General features: G+C 39.3%; 1 protein-coding gene across 1 annotated transcript in view; it reads right to left on the bottom strand.

Moving 5' to 3' along the window:
- HCN1 (hyperpolarization activated cyclic nucleotide gated potassium channel 1) overlaps positions 1–14,521 on the bottom strand; it is a 372,322-nt gene extending 357,801 nt beyond the window's left edge. Inside the window, exon 1 of the mRNA XM_004265943.4 lies at positions 13,829–14,521. Within this exon, the coding sequence (XP_004265991.1) occupies positions 13,829–14,235 (407 nt within the window). The 5' untranslated portion in view covers positions 14,236–14,521. The remainder of the gene's footprint in view (positions 1–13,828) is intronic.
- Between the last annotated feature and the right edge of the window lie 5,524 nt (positions 14,522–20,045).

Below are 20,045 nucleotides of genomic sequence, written 5' to 3'. Positions count from 1 at the left end.
TGAGGTATCCAGCCTCAAAAGTGATCTAACTTGGCTGATGGAATTCTCTCCCTCTCAAGGCAAATCTTTCTAACTACAGCTTTAATTCTTAAATGTCCAAGCAAAACTCTGTCTTCCATGCATTGTTTTTAGTATCATATTTCTGTGTAAAAATATTAGTTCAAGAAGTCTTAACTTGGGGTCCGAAAATAAATGTGCTTGAAGGGAACCACAAACCTCTTAAAATCACAAACAAAAATTTTGTGAATACATGTACTTTTCCAGGCTGAGAATCCACAGATTTCATCTGATTCTTAAAGTATTCTCTGAGCCTGGAAGCCTAAGTGTCACTAACATAAATGGATAGCCAATGAATGATTAGTATAATCAATAATTAAGTTAATAGGATTCTGGGGTTATTTATATTATTCAATATATGTACAACCGTAACTAGGTAATTTTAGCACATATTTCTGCTATTTTATATATTTAAAAAAATACATCTGAATCCTGGACAATATATCTGTTTCTAATCTTCATCCTAATTCACTTACATGATTTTCCAAGACAAATACCAAATTTATTGCTCAGAACAAAGATTATTTTTAAAAATAATTATTTAAACAATGAATGACTCTTCTACCAAAAAAATAAGGAATACTCGTTCTCCCTATAAATATTACTCATATAACCTTCAATATTCATTTTCTCAGCCTCTGTTCATGTTTCTCAAACAACCAAGATTGTATAATTTTTCATAAAGTATACTGTCTTTAAAAACTAACAATGCTAACATAGGGCAATAAGTGACATCTGCTCTAAAATGATGTAAAAAAGAATTTTTCCTTAAATTATATTTCTAAATAACCATTTTTCATAGACTATTAAATTTGACAATAAATAATAAATAGGTGATGGGGATTAAGAGGTACACACTTCCAATTATAAAATAAATAAGTCATGGGAATGTAATATACAGCATGGGGAATAGACCCAATAATACTGTAAGAACTTTGTATAGTGATGATAACTAGACTAATCATGGTGATCATTTCATAATGTATAAAAATATTGGCTTACTTCGTGGTACCCCTGAAAACTAATATAATATTATAAGTCAATTACACTCCAATGGAAAAAAAATTGACCATAAAAAGGAAAATGAAAGAAATTAGCAAGTTATGAATCATCTTATTTGACTCATATATAACATTTAACTGATTTGAAATAAGATCCCAAATGGCTTATGCCATTTTCTGATGAAAATAAAGAGTAATGGGAAGGATTAATGGCAACTCAGTGTCATCAGAATTTTCCCTAAAAGCTATTTCTCAATGTTCAACACTGTAGCACTCTATACCAACTTAGAAGATAATACTGTTATATCTTGAAAATTTTGCAGATAGAAGATGTATTAGATGTTTTCCAATGCTAATTCCCTCATGAGTGAACTTATTTCACAGAGCACACACAAACACGGCCACTACACATCAGGGCTTCTGCTGCCCAGAAGATAAAAAGAAAACAGAACAGCATATCATTTACATGGCCCTGCCTTCACTGACACATTTGCTAAAGGAATTCTGAAGACTGTCAAGCATCTACTTAGTATTCTCCTTTCTCAAATAGTTCACACTCCTTAATTCTGCTCCAATTTTACTTTCATAATTTTAGCTAACACTTACATAGCATTAAGAAGCAAAGTATACTATTTCTAAGCACTACATATCTAGACACTATATATTCATAATACAAATATAAAATATGTATCTTCCCAACAACCCAATAAGATATATATATATTCTTTTCCTCGTTTTATAATTAAGGAAACTGAGGCCCAGATACTAAGGTGGTGGACTGGGATTCTGACCCAAACAGGCTGGCTCCAGAATCTGTGTTCTTAACAAAACGATATGTCACCTCAAAACATACCCATAATCTTTTTTTAACAAGTAAAATAGCATTAAAGGATTATAAGAAGATTATAAGCTCCCTTCCTTTCACTCTACATGCCCACTTCTTAAACACCCTAATTTTTTCTTTCGACATTAAATTCACATTTCAAAAAGAAACTGATACATCAACTTTAAACCCTGCTAATTTCCAGTTATGGCAGATGAGGATTTAGCTTTCTTAGGACACCCAACCCTCATCTACCTTTCTCTTTCCTCCCAGAATAACTGGACCATAATCTTTGTTTAAATCAGTCAACCTTGTTTACTTTAAAATGGCCAGGTAAGTGTTATTCACTGCTGATCCAAGCATTGTAATTTTTTTTCCTTTTTTACACACCTTCAAATCATCCTGGAGTTGATAAAGATCTTTTGTTTATTTGTTTCTATTTAATGTACTCAATAGGTATTCATATGAAGGTCATTGATATCTTGTTCCAAAGGATCTGTGGACCACCTATTAACACTACTTTTCAACTGCTGATTATCCATTTTCTCTCCCATGAAGGCCTTTCTCCAGAGGCCTCTGCTTTCTGGTCCCTGTCTAGACTGGTTTCCTTCAAGACCAGCTAGCTACTCAGGAGTACTCCTGGGACTTTCTTTCAAGGTTCTTCCTTGTGAGATCCCATATCCCGTCTTCCGTTTTCACGCTATTTGGTGTGATTCCTTGTTTTGCTGAAGCACATGATCCAATAACTTTGTAAGAAAGGATACATGGGTGGTTAATATTAGAGTTCTTGAATTCTAATTGGCTTTCTTTAATCTTCATATTATGGCAGGGTATACAATTCTTTTAGATGTCACTTTCTCTCAGAATTTTGTAGACTTTGTCACACTATCATTTAGCTTACAGTATTTTCTCACTTCTTGAGAAATACTGTAAGCTTATAACTTTCTCTTAGGAAAGCTTTAGAGTTTTGTTTTCTTTTGCTTTTTTCTGATTCAGAGGTGTGTGAGGTTCCTGATGGGGTCTTTCCCTTTCTTGGAGCTGAGTGCTCTATGACTTTCTCAGAAAAGACGTTTCACTCCCTGCTATCTGGAAAATTTTGTTTAAAATGTCTCTGTTAATCCCATATGTCCATTTTCACACTATGTTCTCATCTTGAAACTCCTTTTATGGAGTTTGACCTTATAAATTATCCTTTATTTTGCTTATATTTTCTGTTTTCTCTTTTTCTTTTTGCCCTAATTCTGAGAGATTTCCTAGACTTTACATGCCAACTTACTACAGCCTGGGTATTCTTTTCATAGCATATTGTTCTTACTGTACAGATAAAATATCTTTCTGAAGATATAACTTTTAGAGTATTTTTAAATAATGTTGAGTTTCCCCTTATCCCAAATGCTTCTTTGTTCTCGGCACTTTCTTTTGCTGTTTGACTTAGTTTTTCTCTTTTATGATAAAGACTTTTCTCAAAAGTCCTGTAATCTTTTGCTTTTAGATCATATCAGATGATGTAATACCAAAATATACATACAGTCTCTGTGTACAAATGTGAGGCTTTTTGCAAGGTTATTAAGTAATAAATAAGAATTTTTATTGGAAGACATTGAAGTGTCTCATCTCCCATTGGAGGTATTTTTTCCCCAGTGTCCTGCCTGGGGAGAACTGACCAGGCTCCAAGCGTTCTGATGTCAGATTAAGAGTTCTAATGATGAAAAATCTGAAAGAGAAATTAAGGAAACACTCCCATTGAACATTACAACAAAAAGAATAAAATACCTAGGAATAAACCTACCTAAGGAGACAAAAGACCTGTATGCAGAAAACTATAAGACACTGATGAAAGAAATTAAAGATGATACAAACAGATGGAGAGATATACCATGTTCTTGGACTGGAAGAATCAATATTGTGAAAATGACTATACTATCCAAAGCAATCTACAGATTCAATGCAATCCCTATCAAACTACCAATGGCATTTTCCACAGAACTAGGACAAAAAATTTCACAATTTGTATGGAAACACAAAAGACGCCGAATAGACAAAGCAATCTTGAGAAAGAAAAACGGAGCTGGAGGAATCAGGCTTCCTGACTTCAGACAATACTACAAAGCTACAGTAATCAAGATAGTATGGTACTGGCACAAAAACAGAAATATAGATCAATGGAACAGAATAGAAAGCCCAGAGATAAACCCATGCACATATGGTCACCTTATTTTGATAAAGGAGGCAAGAATATACAACGGAGAAAGGACAGCCTCTTCAATAAGTGGTGCTGGGAAAACTGGACAGCTACATGTGAAAGAATGAAATTAGAACACTCCCTAACACCATACACAAAAATAAACTCAAAATGAATTAAAGACCTAAATATAAGGCCTAAATGAATTAAAGACTATAAAACTCTTACAGGAAAACACAGGCAGAACACACTATGACATAAATCACAGCAAGATCCTTTTCGACCCACCTCCTAGAGAAATGGAAATAAAAACAAAAATAAACAAATGGGACCTAATGAAACTTAAAAGCTTTTCACAGCAACGGAAACCGTAAACAAGACAAAAAGACCACCCTCAGAATGGGAGAAAATATTTGCAAATGAAGCAACTGATAAAGGATTAATCTCCAAAATTTACCAGCAGCTCATGCAGCTCAATATCAAAAAAACAACCAACCCAATCCAAAAATGGGCAGAAGACCTAAACAGACGTTTCTCCAAAGAAGATTTACAGATTGCCAACAAACACATGAAAGAATGCTCAACATCACTAATCATTAGAGAAATGCAAATCAAAACTACAATGAGGTATCATCTCACACCAGTCAGAATGCCATCATCAAAAAATCTACCAACAGGGCTTCCCTGGTGGCGCAATTGTTGAGAGTCCGCCTGCCGATGCAGGGGACACGGGTTCGTGCCCCGGTCTGGGAAGATCCCACATACCGCGGAGCAGCTGGGCCCGTGAGCCATGGCCGCTGAGCCTGCACGTCCAGAGCCTGTGCTCCTCAACGGGAGAGACCACAACAGTGAGAGGCCCAGGTACCGCAAAAAAAAAAAAAAAGAAAAAAATCTACAAACAATAAATGCTGGAGAGGATGTGGAGAAAAGGGAACCCTCTTGCACTGTTGGTGGGAATGTAAATTGATACAGTCACTATGGAGAACAGTATGGAGGTTCCTTAAAACACTAAACGTAGAACTACCATATGACCCAGCAATCCCACTACTGGGCATATACCCTGAGAAAACCATAATTCAAAAACAGTCATGTACCACAATGTTCATTGCAGCTCTATTTACAATAGCCAGGACATGGAAGCAACCTAAATGTCCATTGACAGATGAATGGATAAAGAGGATGTGGCACATATATACAATGGAATATTACTCAGCCATAAAAAGAAATGAAATTGAGTTATTTGTAGTGAGGTGGATGGACCTAGAGTCTGTCTTACAGAGTGAAGTAAGTCAGAAAGAGAAAAACAAATACCGTATGATAACACATGTATATGGAATCTAAAAAAAAAAAAAAAAAGAAAACATTATGAAGAACCTAGGGGAAGGACAGGAATAAAGATGCAGACGTAGAGAATGGACTTGAGGACATGGGGAGGGGGAAGGGTAAGCTGAGACAATGTGAGAGAGTGGCATGGACATATATACACTACCAAATGTAAAACAGATATCTAGTGGGAAGCAGCCACATAGCACAGGGAGATCAGCTCGGTGCTTTGTGACCACCTAGAGGGATGCAATAGGGAGGGTGGGAGGGAGACGCAAGAGGGAGAAGATATGGGGATATATGTATATGTATAGCTGATTCACTTTTTTATACAGCAGAAACTAACACACCATTGTAAAGCAATTATACTCCAATAAAGATGTTAAAAAAAAGAGTTCTGTACTCACTAAGGAGACCCTTACTTAATCCTCCTAGTTTCAGCCTGGCTTTCCTGGAAACTCTCTCTTAACTGCTCCCTTCATTTCCTGAACACTTCTGCAGTTCAATGGTGAAGGATTGTATAAGTAGAATAATTTCTCCATTAGCTTTCTTTTCCAAAATGTTTTATTTTCCAAAATGTTTTTGAGATCTCTTGTTCTCTGCTTTCTCCTCTTTCTTCTAGTTGTCTATGTATTTTTGTGTTTTTTTCACATTATTTGGGGATGGTTTCGGGAGGGAGGAAGAATAAATGATGAGGTCTAACATACTGTTTTCCCACAGGTGTGGAGAATTATTTATATCGGCAGCCTCGTTTCTTTTTAGGTAAAAGAGTTGGAGTGACAGAATCAAGATTCCAAAGAGCTGAACTCCTGGCCCAGTTCTTACTATCTATCTATGTCACCAGGTTTATGCTGCTTAACCTCCCTGCAGTTTCATTTAGTCCTCTGTATATTGGGCAGGAAAATGTAATAGTTGGGACATGTACTTGCAGGTGGCAACAGGAGGGGATGCCAACTATTGCTGTAAGGGAAGAAACAGCTTTCTTTATCTGGATTTATTAATGTAAAGAATAAATGTGGCACACTCTGGTTGGAGACTAATTCTTTGCCCATTCATTCAGTAATATTTTTTAAAAGTCTGTTATGTTGACCCAGAAATTTCACTTCTAAGATAAATGAAAATACACCTCTGCACAAAAAATATATAACGGTGTTCATACCAGCAGTATTCATAAAACCGAAAGCTAAAAGTAATCCGGATATCCATCAACTGATGAATGGATAAAATTTGGTATATGCATATCAAAACAAAGTACTGAAACATGCTGCAACACAGACGAAACTTGAAAACATTATGCTAAGGGAAAGAAGCCAATAATGAAAGGTTACATATTGTATGATTCCACTGATAATGAAATTTCCAGAATAAAAAAAGAATTCTATAGAGGCAGAAAGTAGATTAGTGGTTGGACAGAGCTGTGAGGGGAGGAAGGGAAGGAGAAAGACAAAAGTGAGCGCTAATTGGTATGGAGTTCCTTCTTAGAGTGATAACATTTTCTAAAATGGATTGTGGTAATGGTTGCACAACTCTGTGAGCATACTAGAAAGCAATCATTCCCTTTAAATGAGTGAACCGTAACGGTAGGTAAATAATATCTCAAAAAAACTGTAAAAAAAATAAAGCATCTGAGAACGCTTAGCAGGAAAAAAAAAGTCTATTATGTGCATTTTTATGGCATTAGGAATATAAAATTGAATAATACTGATGAGGTTGTGAGCTTGAATTCTAGTGGAGGGACATACATAAAATATAAATTCTGATGAAACAAGAGGCCCAGAGAGAAAATAAAATGGGGGGTGGTGGAGGTGAAGGTGATCACAATGATTAAACTGAAATCCAGATGACAAGGAGAAACAAGCTATGATGCAGAATGACAAAAAGTGAAAGGAGAATTTCAGGCAGTGGGGTTAAACGTCACATTAAACTCTCTGTGGCAGGAGAGAACTTCAGCTGGTTCTAGGAGCTGAAAATTTACGCTGGTGGCTGACGACAGGGAGGAAGCGAATGGTGTGTGACGAGGTTGCCCACATAGGTTGAAATTATGCAAGGTCCTGTAGCTCATGTAAGGTTTGTCAAATGTATTCAAGAGTAATGGGAAGGCGGCCTCAAAGGACTGTAAGCAGTGCAATAACATCATTAGACACTGGATAACAGGACATGACATAAGATCTCTCTTACCACTCTATGTACTCTGTGATGAATAGAATGGAGGACAATTTTGACTTTCCATCCTAAAACTGCCTGTGAATATCTAAACAGGAACATCAGAACTGGTGAACCCACGTCACTTATACTTTTAAGATGTGTCTCAATTGATAGCAGTATTAATTGGTAAAATCAACAGGTACAGAATATAATGAAGAAAAGTCATGCACAAAGATGTTTGCTGCAGCACTGTTTACAATACTGAAATACTGGAAACAAACCTGAACATATAAAATTTGTAAACAGTTGCTAACTCTATCTGTATGTAATTAGCCTTACTTCTTTAGAGTTATAAATAACATCTTGAAAATAAAAACAGGTCTATGTAAATAAGATTGTTAAATTGTAAATCTGAGGCATGCATAATTTTGCTACCTTGCTTTAACTGAGTGGTCAATTATTAGGTCAAACGGTTGAAGAATATTACGAGGAAATTAATGAATAAACTTGAAAAGGGTCACAAAATCAATTTTTTTTTTTTTTTTTTTTTTTTTTGCGGTACGCGGGCGTCTCACTGCTGTGGCCTCTCCCGTTGCGGAGCACAGGCTCCCGACGCGCAGGCTCAGCGGCCATGGCTCACGGGCCCAGCCGCTCCGCGGCATGTGGGATCTTCCCGGACCGGGGCACGAACCCGTGTCCCCTGCATCGGCAGGCGGACTCTCAACCACTGCGCCACCAGGGAAGCCCCACAAAATCAATTTTTATCACTCAAACTTGGGTGAAGTGTGTCATATAAATGAGCATTTATCAGATGTCCCTTGTATACAGATGTCCCTTGAACAGTTTCTCTCTCTCTCTCTCCCTCGCTCTCTCTCACGCGCGCGCGCACACACACACACACACACACACACACACACACACACACACACAGAATTAATAGAGCCATGAGGTTTATTTTGCAAAAACAGAAAATTCCAGGATGAACCAGGAAGCACCGCCATTTTCCCCTGATTTTTTTTTTTTTTTTGGTGGAGGGGGAAATAATGCTAAGTTGTGCATTAAGATGCCTTCACACACACACACACACACACACACACACACAATTATTTTTAGAAGAAAATGTAAGTGAAAATAGTTTTTTATCCTAGTGTATGCAGAATTTTTCTTATTACCACTACCTCTCGTCCTAAAATATATGGTGTCAGCCTAATTCATAGTTTGCTACTTCTTTGCCCAACATGATAAAATGAAAATTTGTCACAGACCCTGAACATGTTCAGTACTCTTCCTACAGTGCTGATGGTCTACCATAATTTGTATGATACTTACAAGAAACTCTATTGGAAAGTCTTCATCCTAAACCCAATTTTTGTCTCCAAGTAAGGGAGTGAATTATCTGCTAAACATAAGAATTACACTCAGGATAGCAAAATGCTCACATCAGGATCACAGATATATTTTGCTTGCCTCATACTCACTCGGGGACACAGGTTCATTGAGTGGAATAATGCAGAATTACAGATACTATTTAAATTGTTTTCTGGTGTTGGTGTTATTTTGAGTTCTGGTTTTCGATCAAGCAGATATAGTTTAACTAGATTCTGTTAAATGACCCTATGATAACAATGGTAAGTAATATATGGTTCCAATGCATTTGAAACTCTTTCATTATTATTCACCATGCAAGTTCATAAATACAAGCCCACATAATTAAATATGAATTGGTAAAAGTGCTTCTGCCCAATGACTCAATTTACACCATGTCCCCAAAAGTAGGTTTAAAGGCAAAGTTGCTCAGAAAAAAAATAGAAAATATCTTGTAATATTTTAATAGTATGATCACTATATCTATTAACTGCAATTAAATAATGAAATATTTAATAAAATTTAAAGTTTTATAGTTTACATGTATACTAAGAAAAAGTAACTGAATAAATTCATACCTCCGAATCTTTCAAATAGTTTCACTTTAATTGGGCCTAACAGTTGCTAGAGCCACTAAGAAGAACTGAATTGAATTTATAAGCTATAAAAAGGTTCACCTAACAGGAAAAAAAGTAAATTCTTACGGTCAATTTTGGCTGTGTTGATATGGAAAGCAAATAAAATGAGCATTGCTGGGAGAATACAGTGTATTCAGCACAAAGATAACATAGCAGTAGGCTAATTAGTCCTTAAACCCCAGAAGGTTGAACTGTTTTCTCAGGAGAAGCTCCTAGAAACAAGCGTTCTCTCTCTGACTAACTGTTCTATGGAGGAAGCTTCCCTTCACTAATGAACACATCAGTGATCTCTGACATCAGCACAGTTGTAGATGCAACATGAGGCAGAAACGGAAGCCCAGATATGGCAGAATCTTCAGGAAGTGACTCCCATCTCTAGAATCCTTGTGTACTTACGACACAATAAGCTTTTCACAGTTATTCACACTAATTGATGAAAAGCAGTGGAAGAAATAATGAGTCAAGATATAAAATCTCCTCCCTTACCAGAGGCAAGAGGTTTGCTGGCAATATATATGGAATGGGAGCATTCTTTTTAAAAAAAGCACTTATGTAAGCATGATCCAACAAAATAATGTCAGAATCTCTGAAATGACAAATAATCTGTTGATAAATTCTTCTAAGGTAAATTACTCACGTAATAACAAACATCCACAAAGGTCCTCTAGCTATTCTTTCAATGTACTTGAATGATTATATCGTAACTATGGATTGGCTATGAAAGCACAATGCTTGACCAGTGTCACTTTTTTATTTAATGAATGAAAGGTAAAGTTTTAGCTAATAAATGTAAAATCACTGTTAGTAATCTCAAAATCATACTTAACCTTCAAATTAAATTATTTGTGTGTGTGTGTGTTGTTCACATGAAACTCAGTAAGACTGAGACCATGTCCTCACCACACAAAAATCAGTGTAATCTTATTTTTTAAGTAACTATATTTTCCCTAGTTTGGGTGATTATATACCATGGTATAAACAAAAACATACAATTTTTTTTTTTACTAAATTCTCTAGCTCCCCCCCAGCTATTTCCAACAGTATTGATGGTATTTGACGCCTCTTTAGTCCCTGAAGGTTTCTAACATCATCCTCCCCTGAGAAGGAAGGGAAATACAGGGCTTCTGCCCTACTTACACCAGAGGTAGGAGAAAACTACCCTCCAGACACAGCAATAGCACTCTTGGGCCCAGGCGGGTGAGAGCAACACCGAGCTAGCTCTCTGGGAGTCTCAGTGGGAGCACAGCCCTGCTGCCTGAGGGAAGGAGAAAGGAGCCTGACTTAGAAATCAATCATCCTGAGAAGGGACTAGACCGCTAGCCACAGCGTTAAAGTCCTGACATGCCCTGGAGTGGCGAACTCATGCTACACTCAGCAGTGTGGGGCTGACCAAAGAGCTGCCTGCAAAACTTAGCTGGCCCTGCAAAGGCTTAGGATAGTGAAGGAAAAAGCCCTGGGTATGTTTAATTTCTGGTATCTCCCCCGTTCTCCATGGAAATGTATTCTTAAGTGTCACTTTTTCAGCCACTAGATGATTACTGAGCTTAAGTTTGGCATTTGTATGAAACATAGCAAAGCACTTCCCTTAAAGTGTCTTCACCAGGGAAGGGTCTGAGGTGAAGAGATCACGACTATAACATTTCTGTTGTGTGGGTGATTACTCCCATATGGCTTTTCCTTTAGGAAAAAAAAAAATACTGCCAGAATTGTCTTTCTTATTTTTGCTTTTTTCATTATGTTATCCTGACATGTTATAGATTTTGAGAAATCCTATATTGGTATTAAGATCATGTAAAGACATCAATGAAATACTAATAAGACTTAAACATATGCAAGCAAGTATTTATATTTCTTCCTTAGTTTGTCATTTTAGAAAACCGGTGTATATAGTACTTGTGAGTTTTTAAATCTATTTTTTTCAGATTCCTTCCAGTTAAAAACCTAAATCATAGTAGCTGTTTAATTTATGTCTATCATTTCCTTTTTCCAATTATGCAAGGGAAAATCAAATATTCCAAACTGTTCCACAGTAGAGTTTGTTTAGGGTATTAGAGCACTCTTTAATCATCTCTCATTTCTTTAAAATGCATGATAAAGTTAAACCATCAACTGATTTCAATTTCTTCCTCTGTTTAGTAACAATTTTTTTTGTTTTAAAGAGATATTTTGTCTCATATGATTCACTTGGGAAAATGTGGAGAATCTTTAATTTCATGAATTTCATTCATTCAAAAGATTTTGGCACAGTATGCCGATTCCTGAAAGGTGGCCCCATGGTTTTTATGTAGTAACTGATGAAAGTTTAATTATTTGATATAGTCTACCATTTTGAAAAAGTGTAGTCTCTTTTCACACTGTTCAAGAAATAAAAGTATCATAAGTAACCATTTAATTGAGTGTGAAATTAAATAAACAAAGTTTAGCATTTTATTTGCATGTAAATATTGAACTACATATATTTCTGGAAAGCTATGCTTACTTTTCTTATTAAGACTGAAGGCTGTTTCCATGTAAAGTTTTTTCATGAAAAAATTATAATATGGGTTGCAATATATTTCCATTGAAGACTGAGGTACAGATAGTATTCTACATTTTATTTCAACCTTTAAAATTCTAAAGAACATGAAAATCTTATATACCTTAGAACAGGGCCATTCATAAGTTTGTTTCTATAAGTATCTAATGGAGGAAATATGTTTGATTATTTAGTAGATCCTTTTCATATGAACATTTTTTCTGTCAAACTCTTCATTTTCCATAGACTAAAATGTTGTTAGGTTTTATAAGTCCTCCTTTGGACTTTGCTATGTGGTTTTGCAAGTAAGAACCTTACACATTCCACACTTCCTAAAATCTATTCACCCTATTCATAAATAATAGTGGCTACTTATTTCTGAGAATATATGTTGTGTATAGATATCTCAGAGAAGGTGAAGACAGTTAGTTGCTCCAAGGCTTTGTGTGGCAGGAGTATGGGTTTTCCATAGCTAATGTCATTCAGAACTGTGGACAGCTCCCATTAAGGCGTGGAGTTGAAGGCAATGTCCCTTAGCTTGTAAACATAACTCAAAGTAATGCTTCTTTTTATTGCTACATTCGTTGGCTGTTTAACAGCCGCCTATTAAAACTTCTTAGTTTGTGCACACACTGTTTTTCTTCTTTTTCCTTTCCGAAAAATTTCAGCAATAAATGGATAGATAGATGTCACCCAGAGTTTTAATTTTGGTTTTTTTGTGGGTTTTTTTTTTAAATTAAAAGCCCAGCCTTCTTCCGGCGCTAATATAACGTGACAGCAGGGTGTTCGCGCACTAATAAGAGGATCTACTTCACGACCTTCATTTGATAATCTCTAAACATGCTTATAACCGAATGAATACTTGGGCGACAAATAAGATCAGGAAATGTCTTAATTTTAATTCGCCGAAGCAGAGTTTCCTTGACAGCTGACAGCTCTCCTGCCCTTGTTCCCGAGTTGGGAAACGGGAAAGAAATTTCTGAAATAGACTAGTAGCAAGGTCAAGAAAGGGTGTTCCTGTGTTTCAGGAAGGGGGCTCTGGAAACGCCCCCTGTCTCCGTTTCGGGAACTCGAGGCTTCCTGTCACGCTCCTGCCCCACCTGGCAGCGCCAGCTCCACTGAAATCTCAAGTCAGGGACTCTCCAAGCGCAAATTACCAATCCTCAGCCTGCCAGCCACTATCCTGAAGCAAGGCACTGAGGATACCCAGCGACTATAAGCATTTGAGAGACAGACTAATAACACTCCCCACAGGCGAGAGAGGCTGGACCGGCTGGGACCTGTGAGTCACTGTCTCCGGTCGCCCCATCCTCTCCTCAAACCCAGGGGCGCCTTCTTCCCCTCTGGGAGGGACCCACTTCTTGGGGGAGTAGCGCGAGGGAGGGTGACACCCCCAAGACGACTTTCTGGCCACTTTCTTACACTCTCATCTCCGAAGGGAAAGTTTCCCTGCACAACTTAGCATCCTCCCATCCGGGGGTCACCGTGGCCTTCTTGCCCGACCTGGCCCCAAAGTTCCCGAGGCAAAGCAGGAGAACCTCCCCGGGGTGCCCGGGCAACAGGAGCACATCAGACAACCTCCTCCTGGGTGGAAACTAGTTGTGGAAGAGTCGAGCCTGTCGCCCGAGTGCAAGCCTCCGGCGGCGCCGCCCGCCGCCAGCCCGGCACCCCCTCCCCGCGAGTCCCCGCGAGTCCCCGTGCGCCCCCTCCCAAGAGCGGGGAAGCGCGTTTAAGGGCGCGCCCGGAAGGGAGGGTGGGGCGGCGACAGGGAGTCCTCACCTGAAATCGCTGTAGGGGTGGATTATCCAGAAGCCTGCAGTTTTAACCCTTTCCTGCTCCTTCTCCACCGCCTTCTGGCTCCCAAACATGCGGAGGGAGAATTTGTTGACCCCGGGCTGCAGCATGGAGGTGAACTGCCGCTGCATGAAGCCGTACTGCCGCCGGGGCCCCTCGGCGTCCTCGAAGCCCCCGGCCGGCTCCTCGCCGCCGCCGCCGCCGCCGTCCACCTTGAAGCACACGGAATTGCCCTGCTCCTTCCCGCCGGCCCCGCTGCCCCCCGGCGGGGTGCCCAGGCGCTTCTCGGCCGCGGCAGGCCCCGCGCCCGTCGCGGGCGCCTTGGTGGGGAAGACGCTGTTGCCATCGTCCCGGCTGTTGGACGACGAGTTGGGCTTGCCGCCTCCTTCCATGCCCGGGGGACGCGGCCGGCGACGGCGCGGGCTCCAGACTCGCCGGCCGCCCAGCGCCGGGGACACGAAGCGGAGGGGGCAGGGGCCCGATCCGGCGGCCGCCGAGCCCGGCTGCCCGTCGCGGCGGCGGCGGCGGCGGCGGCGGCTTCTGCTTCCCGCCCGCGCCGCTGCTCGCTGCGCGCTTGGCTCCCGCCGCCGCCGCTGCCCTCAGTGGCTGCGCTCCCCGCTCCGGCGCGCCAGGTGCTGAGGCTGAGGCTGTCCGAGCGAGGCGAGGCTCCGCTCAGCCCTCGCGCGCCAGCGCCTCCCGGCGGCTGCCCTCTGCTGGCTGGAAAGGGAGTCTCCCCGCCCGCACGCCGCACGCTCTCCCTCCACTCTTGCTCCACTTCTGCCCAGCGTGACATTGAACTCAGGAGCCCTCGAGACATTTATTCGCACGTGTTGTGAGAGACTCGGTGTACGTTTGCATGAAAAAGGAGAGAGAGTCAGAAAAACAGAGGGAGAAAGACTGAGCCAGCGGATGTATATTTTTCCAAAAGAAACAAACATCCTTGAACTCATTGAGACCTTGTCACATTGAATGCCTGTTTGAATGATGTTACAGATCGGGAAAGGGAGATAGGCTGGCTCTGCGTGCAGAAAATTCAGCGTACAGCTAGGTGTACATAAGAAAGTCAGATCTGACAATGGATGATAAATTTAATGAGTGGAAGTGAACTTGTGTGTGTGTGTGTGTGTGTGTGTGTGTGTGTGTGTGTGTGTGCACTTGAAGGAGAGAGGCAGACAGGGAAAAGAGACTAGATTCTGTGTAACCCAGGGTAATCAGCTGCTTGGGGCTTTTCAGATGAAGCTCTGCACCTAGGGACCGACAGCTGACCTCCTTACACTTATCCTTGTTTATTCTCTCCGAGCTCGTTACGCAGAAGATGGGATTTCTTTCTTCCCAAGGCCACTCACATCAATACGCAGGTCTTCCAGCGGCCAATACTGAAAGAAAAGTGTGTTAGGGAAACCTCACCAGAGCTGACCTAACTTTTCATGTTATGTAATCAATAAAACACACTAAGAGGCATGTATGTTGGGCAGTGTTCACCTATGCCTCACCAGGAAGCCAAGATGTCTTAGAATCTAGGCAGAATGTAATCACAATTTCAGACGGGGGAAAGTATTCTCAAGTGAAACTTACAGCATGCTGCTGATGCTGAAGAAAGCCTTCTGAGATTCCTCTTATTCCCTCAGTGTCTCCCAAACCCAGTGGATCACCTAAAGGAAGCAAGATGTTCTGCCAAACTCACCAGTCCCTCGGCAGGGCAGCCCCAAGTCTGAAGAGCTTCAGGACTCCCAAATGTCCCAAAACATCTGTTCCAGATACAAGCATTGCCTTCCTGCCAGCAGACTCTTTAAAGGAATTCCTGCCCTGCCAAGAGTCCCTGATCTCATGGGTCCTGTTGACTACAGCCACCTTTTAGGGGGAGAGGAGTGGGCACTTTGGGGAGGGAATCTGTGACAAGCTGGCGACCAACGGCCTAGCACGAAAAAATGAGTGGGCCGAATCAAGGTGCTTTCCTGAAAAGCTGAATGGGGATGAAGCCAATTGAGACTAGGAGAGGCAGGGATAAAGACAGAGGAAGACAACTAGAGGCCCCCATGAGGGGTTAACAGGGGCTGAGAATGGAGGCAGAGAACCGAGAAAAAAGAAGAGAGAAGCAGAAACTAGAAGCCTTTAGGCCTAGCTGTGCTCTAATTCTGTAAGATTCCCCTTTCCATTCTACTTACCATAGTCTATGCTAAATCTCTTTGTTCAGTGAGCTCCAGCCTGACTCAGACACCATATGTTTTCAGCTAATCAAAAACCAGAACCTTAAGAAACAAGCATAGGTGGCCAAATTTCAATGGTAAGACATAAGGAAAATAGGAACAATATAGTGCTGCGATCTATCAGAGTAGGGACTCTGGAAATCCAAGAGGTCAGGTGAGGATACCAGGTGCTGAGGGAAGAAGGAAGCCAAGGGGATAGATAAAACCCAACACTGCCTAAAGCACAGTTCTTCCTAAGAAAGGCTGGATTACTCAGGCAGCTTCTCTTTATTAGACTAAAGATGTTCCCTACTTTTCTCCCATTCTGCAGGCTTCTCCAATCCCTCTATTTTCAGTCATGAGTGTGACAATGTATATTTTAGCATAAATTTTAAATTTTATAATAATTTAAAAATATACCATCAAAAATGTTATGCTAACTGAGTTTAAGTCACTTTCTGTTTTCTTCAAGCCAATCCTTCTATTTGTTCTTTTTCAACTTAATCATGATCAGGCAGTTATTTTTGTCAGAATTTTTCTCAGTTTCAACGTCTGTACTAAACTAATATGACAGAATTACTGAAAATCAAGTTTTCAAAATAGAACAAAGAAATGTTTAAACAGGGTCACAAACCATTCATTGGTTGTTCCAGGTATAGCTTTTAGGCCATTTTTCATTCATTGAAATTCTCAAAACAATATATTGTTTTTTAAAATTTGGAGAATATGTATATTATACCTGTTTATTAACTTAAAGTTGCCAGCAATAGAAAAAGTCAAGTTTCTTCACTATCCTTTCAGACTGTTGATATAAAGTCATTTAGAACGTGGACTTACATTAAAAGCTTCCTTATAAAAAGAGAGAAGTTACAAGAAGATTAGAACAGAGTGAAAGCTATAAAAGAATGAAAATAATGAGTGACAGAAAAGATAGACAGAATTAGCAAATGTGTTTTAGAATGTGACCCAATAGTGAAACAACTTCTGTGGCTAGCACAAATTTCTTTCATTGTTTAGTTGTTCTATTCTATTTCTGAATTCACTGAATGAATTAGAGAAGTTTTTGACCAAGGAAGAAATTAGGGACTGATTATTCGCTCAGAGTGAAATTGAGGAGATAAGGGCAAGTTAGGGTTTGCACCTGTTTATCTTCCTACTCTCAAGCCCCAGACGTAAATGTTACTTTCCTATTTTCACTTCCTCCTCTCATCATCCTATCCCTCCTCTAACTGCTCCAGACACATATGTATCATATCCAGAATAGGCCTGAATTTTGAGGATAACCTCTCCTCAACTTGTTTCCATGTCTGTTCATTGATAAACCATCTCAGGCTGAAATCCATAGAGCTAAATTAGAGTGTTTTCTTTTTTTTTAAGTCATCTTAGAAGGAGGACTACCATCACGTTTCATTCTACGTCATTAGATGCTCATGATGTCAAAGTGCCTTGTATTTCAAAGGAATTTGATTTCTGAGGTCTCATCAGAGAATATCAATTATGAATTCATTTCATGAGAATGTCCCTTTAGTAGTTATAATGAGGGTTGTGCAGTACATACAAGGATCATGCATCTTTTTAAATGTTCTCTGTTTCCTTTAATATTCTGCTTAGAATCAAATTGCAGGCAGCAGCAGCAGATTAATATGAAAGTAAAATAAAATCTGCATGCAGCAGACGCAAGCACATGTGAAATGAGACCAAAACCAGATAGATGGGCAACCTGAAGTTTGACAGCTTATTGGAAAATTCTTAGTGAAATTTAAAGGTTTAAGGGGTAAAACATTTCAGTCCCCGTACTAGGATAGAGGAATATGTTAAATACACATTTCACATGTAAGGAAACAGAGTCAGATCTGTCTCTGTTGAAGAAGGCAATGGCTTACCATTGCACTGAAAAGAACAGCTGACGAAAGGCAGTCTCACAGCGTCTCTGTCTCGTGCACAGGCAAACTTGAGTGTCTATGTGGAAAGCAACCACCAATATCATGCTTAATGTGAAACACTAGTGCTATTAAAGTCAGAACAAGACACTCAAACTCAGCATGTCTGCAATATATAGTATTTTCAGTTGATAATATTGCCTCCCTGGAAAACTAGAAGAATCAGCTGCATTACCTTTACAATTAATAATAGGATTTAGAATAACAGAAATTAGAAAGTTCATACAAAGTAAACATGGAAAATTCATGGAAGGTGAAAGGATGGAAAAATATAGTCCATGCAATAGTAACCAAATGAGAGAAGAGCTAGCTATATTAATATCAGACAAGATAGACTTTAAATCAAAAAGTTATAAGAGACAAAGAAGGACATTATATATTAATGTATAATACAGCAAAAAGACATAACAATTATAAACGTTTACAAACCTAATGACAGACCATCAATATATATGAAGCAAAAACTGACAATTGGAGAAGTGGACAGTTCTATAATAATAGTTGGGGACTTCCAAACTCTACTCTCAACAATGGACAGAACAACTAGAAGATAAGTAAGGAAACAGAGGACTTAACAAAATAAACCAACTAGATCTAATAGACACATACAGAACATTCCCTACAGCAACAGCATACACATTCTTCTCAAGTGCACAGGGGACATTTTCCAGGATAAACCATATGTTAGCCCACAAATTAAGCCTCAATAGATTTTAAAAGATAGACATCATACATAGTATCTTCTCTGACCACAACGGGAAGAAGTTAAAAATCAATAACAGAAATAAAACTGGAAATTTCACAAATTTGTGGAAATTAAACGGCACACTCTTAAACAACCAATGGATCAAAGAAGAAATCACAAAAGAAGTTAGAAAATAGTTAAGATGAATGGAAATAAAAACAGAGCATACCAAAACATATGGGACACAATGAAAGCAGTGCAAAGGGGGAAACTTATAGCCATAAATGCTTATATTAAAAAACAAGAGAGGGCTTCCCTGGTGGCGCAGTGGTTGAGAGTCCACCTGCCAATGCAGGGGACACGGGTTCGTGCCCCGGTCCAGGAAAATCCCACATGCCGCGGAGCGGCTGGGCCCGTGAGCCATGGCTGCTGAGCCTGCGTGTCCGGAGCCTGTGCTCCGCAATGGGAGAGGCCACAACAGTGAGAGGCCCGCGTACTGCAAAACAAACAAACAAACAAACAAACCAAAAAACAAACAAGAGATATCTCAAATCAACAACCTAACTTTACAAAATAAGGAACTAGAAAAAGGAGAACAAACTAAACTCAAGTTATCAGAAGGAAGGAAATAATAAAGATTAGAGCAGAGATGAATGAAACAGAGAATAGAAAATAATAGAGAATATTAATGAAATTAAAAGTTAGTTCTTTGAAAAGATCAACAAAACTGACTAACCTTTAACTAGTTGGACTATGAAAAAAAGAGAAGATTTAAATTACTAAAATAAATTGAAATGGGGACATCACTACTGATTCTACAGACATAAAGAGGATTATACGAGAGTACTAAGAGTAATTGGACGCTAACAAATTGGATAACCTAAATGAAATGGACAACTTCTTAGAAACCCAAAACCTACCAGGACTAAATCATGAAGAAATAGGAAATGTGAATAGACCTATAACTAGTAAGAAAATTGAATCAGTAATAAAAATTTTTAAAAATCTCCTCCCCCCAAAAGAAAAGCCCTGGACCTGATGGCTTCACTTTGGTGAATTCTACCAAACATTTAAAGAATAACAAATGCCAGTACTTAAACTTTTCAAAAAAGTTGAAGGTTACAGAACACTTTTTAACTCATTCCATGAGACTAGCCCAACCCTGATACCCAAACCAGACAAATAAACTACAAGTAAAGAAAACTATATACCAATATCCCTATGAACACTGATACAAAAGTCCTCAACAAAATAATAGCAAACCAAATTCAGCAGCATTTTAAAAGAATTGTACACTGATCAAGTGGGATTTATTCCTGAATGAATATTTTGACATAAGAAAATCATTCAGTGTAATACACCACAGTAACAGAATAAAGGAAACAAAACTC

Source organism: Orcinus orca, chromosome 3 (assembly GCF_937001465.1).
Source record: "Orcinus orca chromosome 3, mOrcOrc1.1, whole genome shotgun sequence".
Lineage (NCBI taxonomy): Eukaryota > Metazoa > Chordata > Mammalia > Artiodactyla > Delphinidae > Orcinus > Orcinus orca.
Note: the sequence above shows the minus strand (reverse complement) of the source record. Positions and strands in the feature narration are given on the sequence as shown.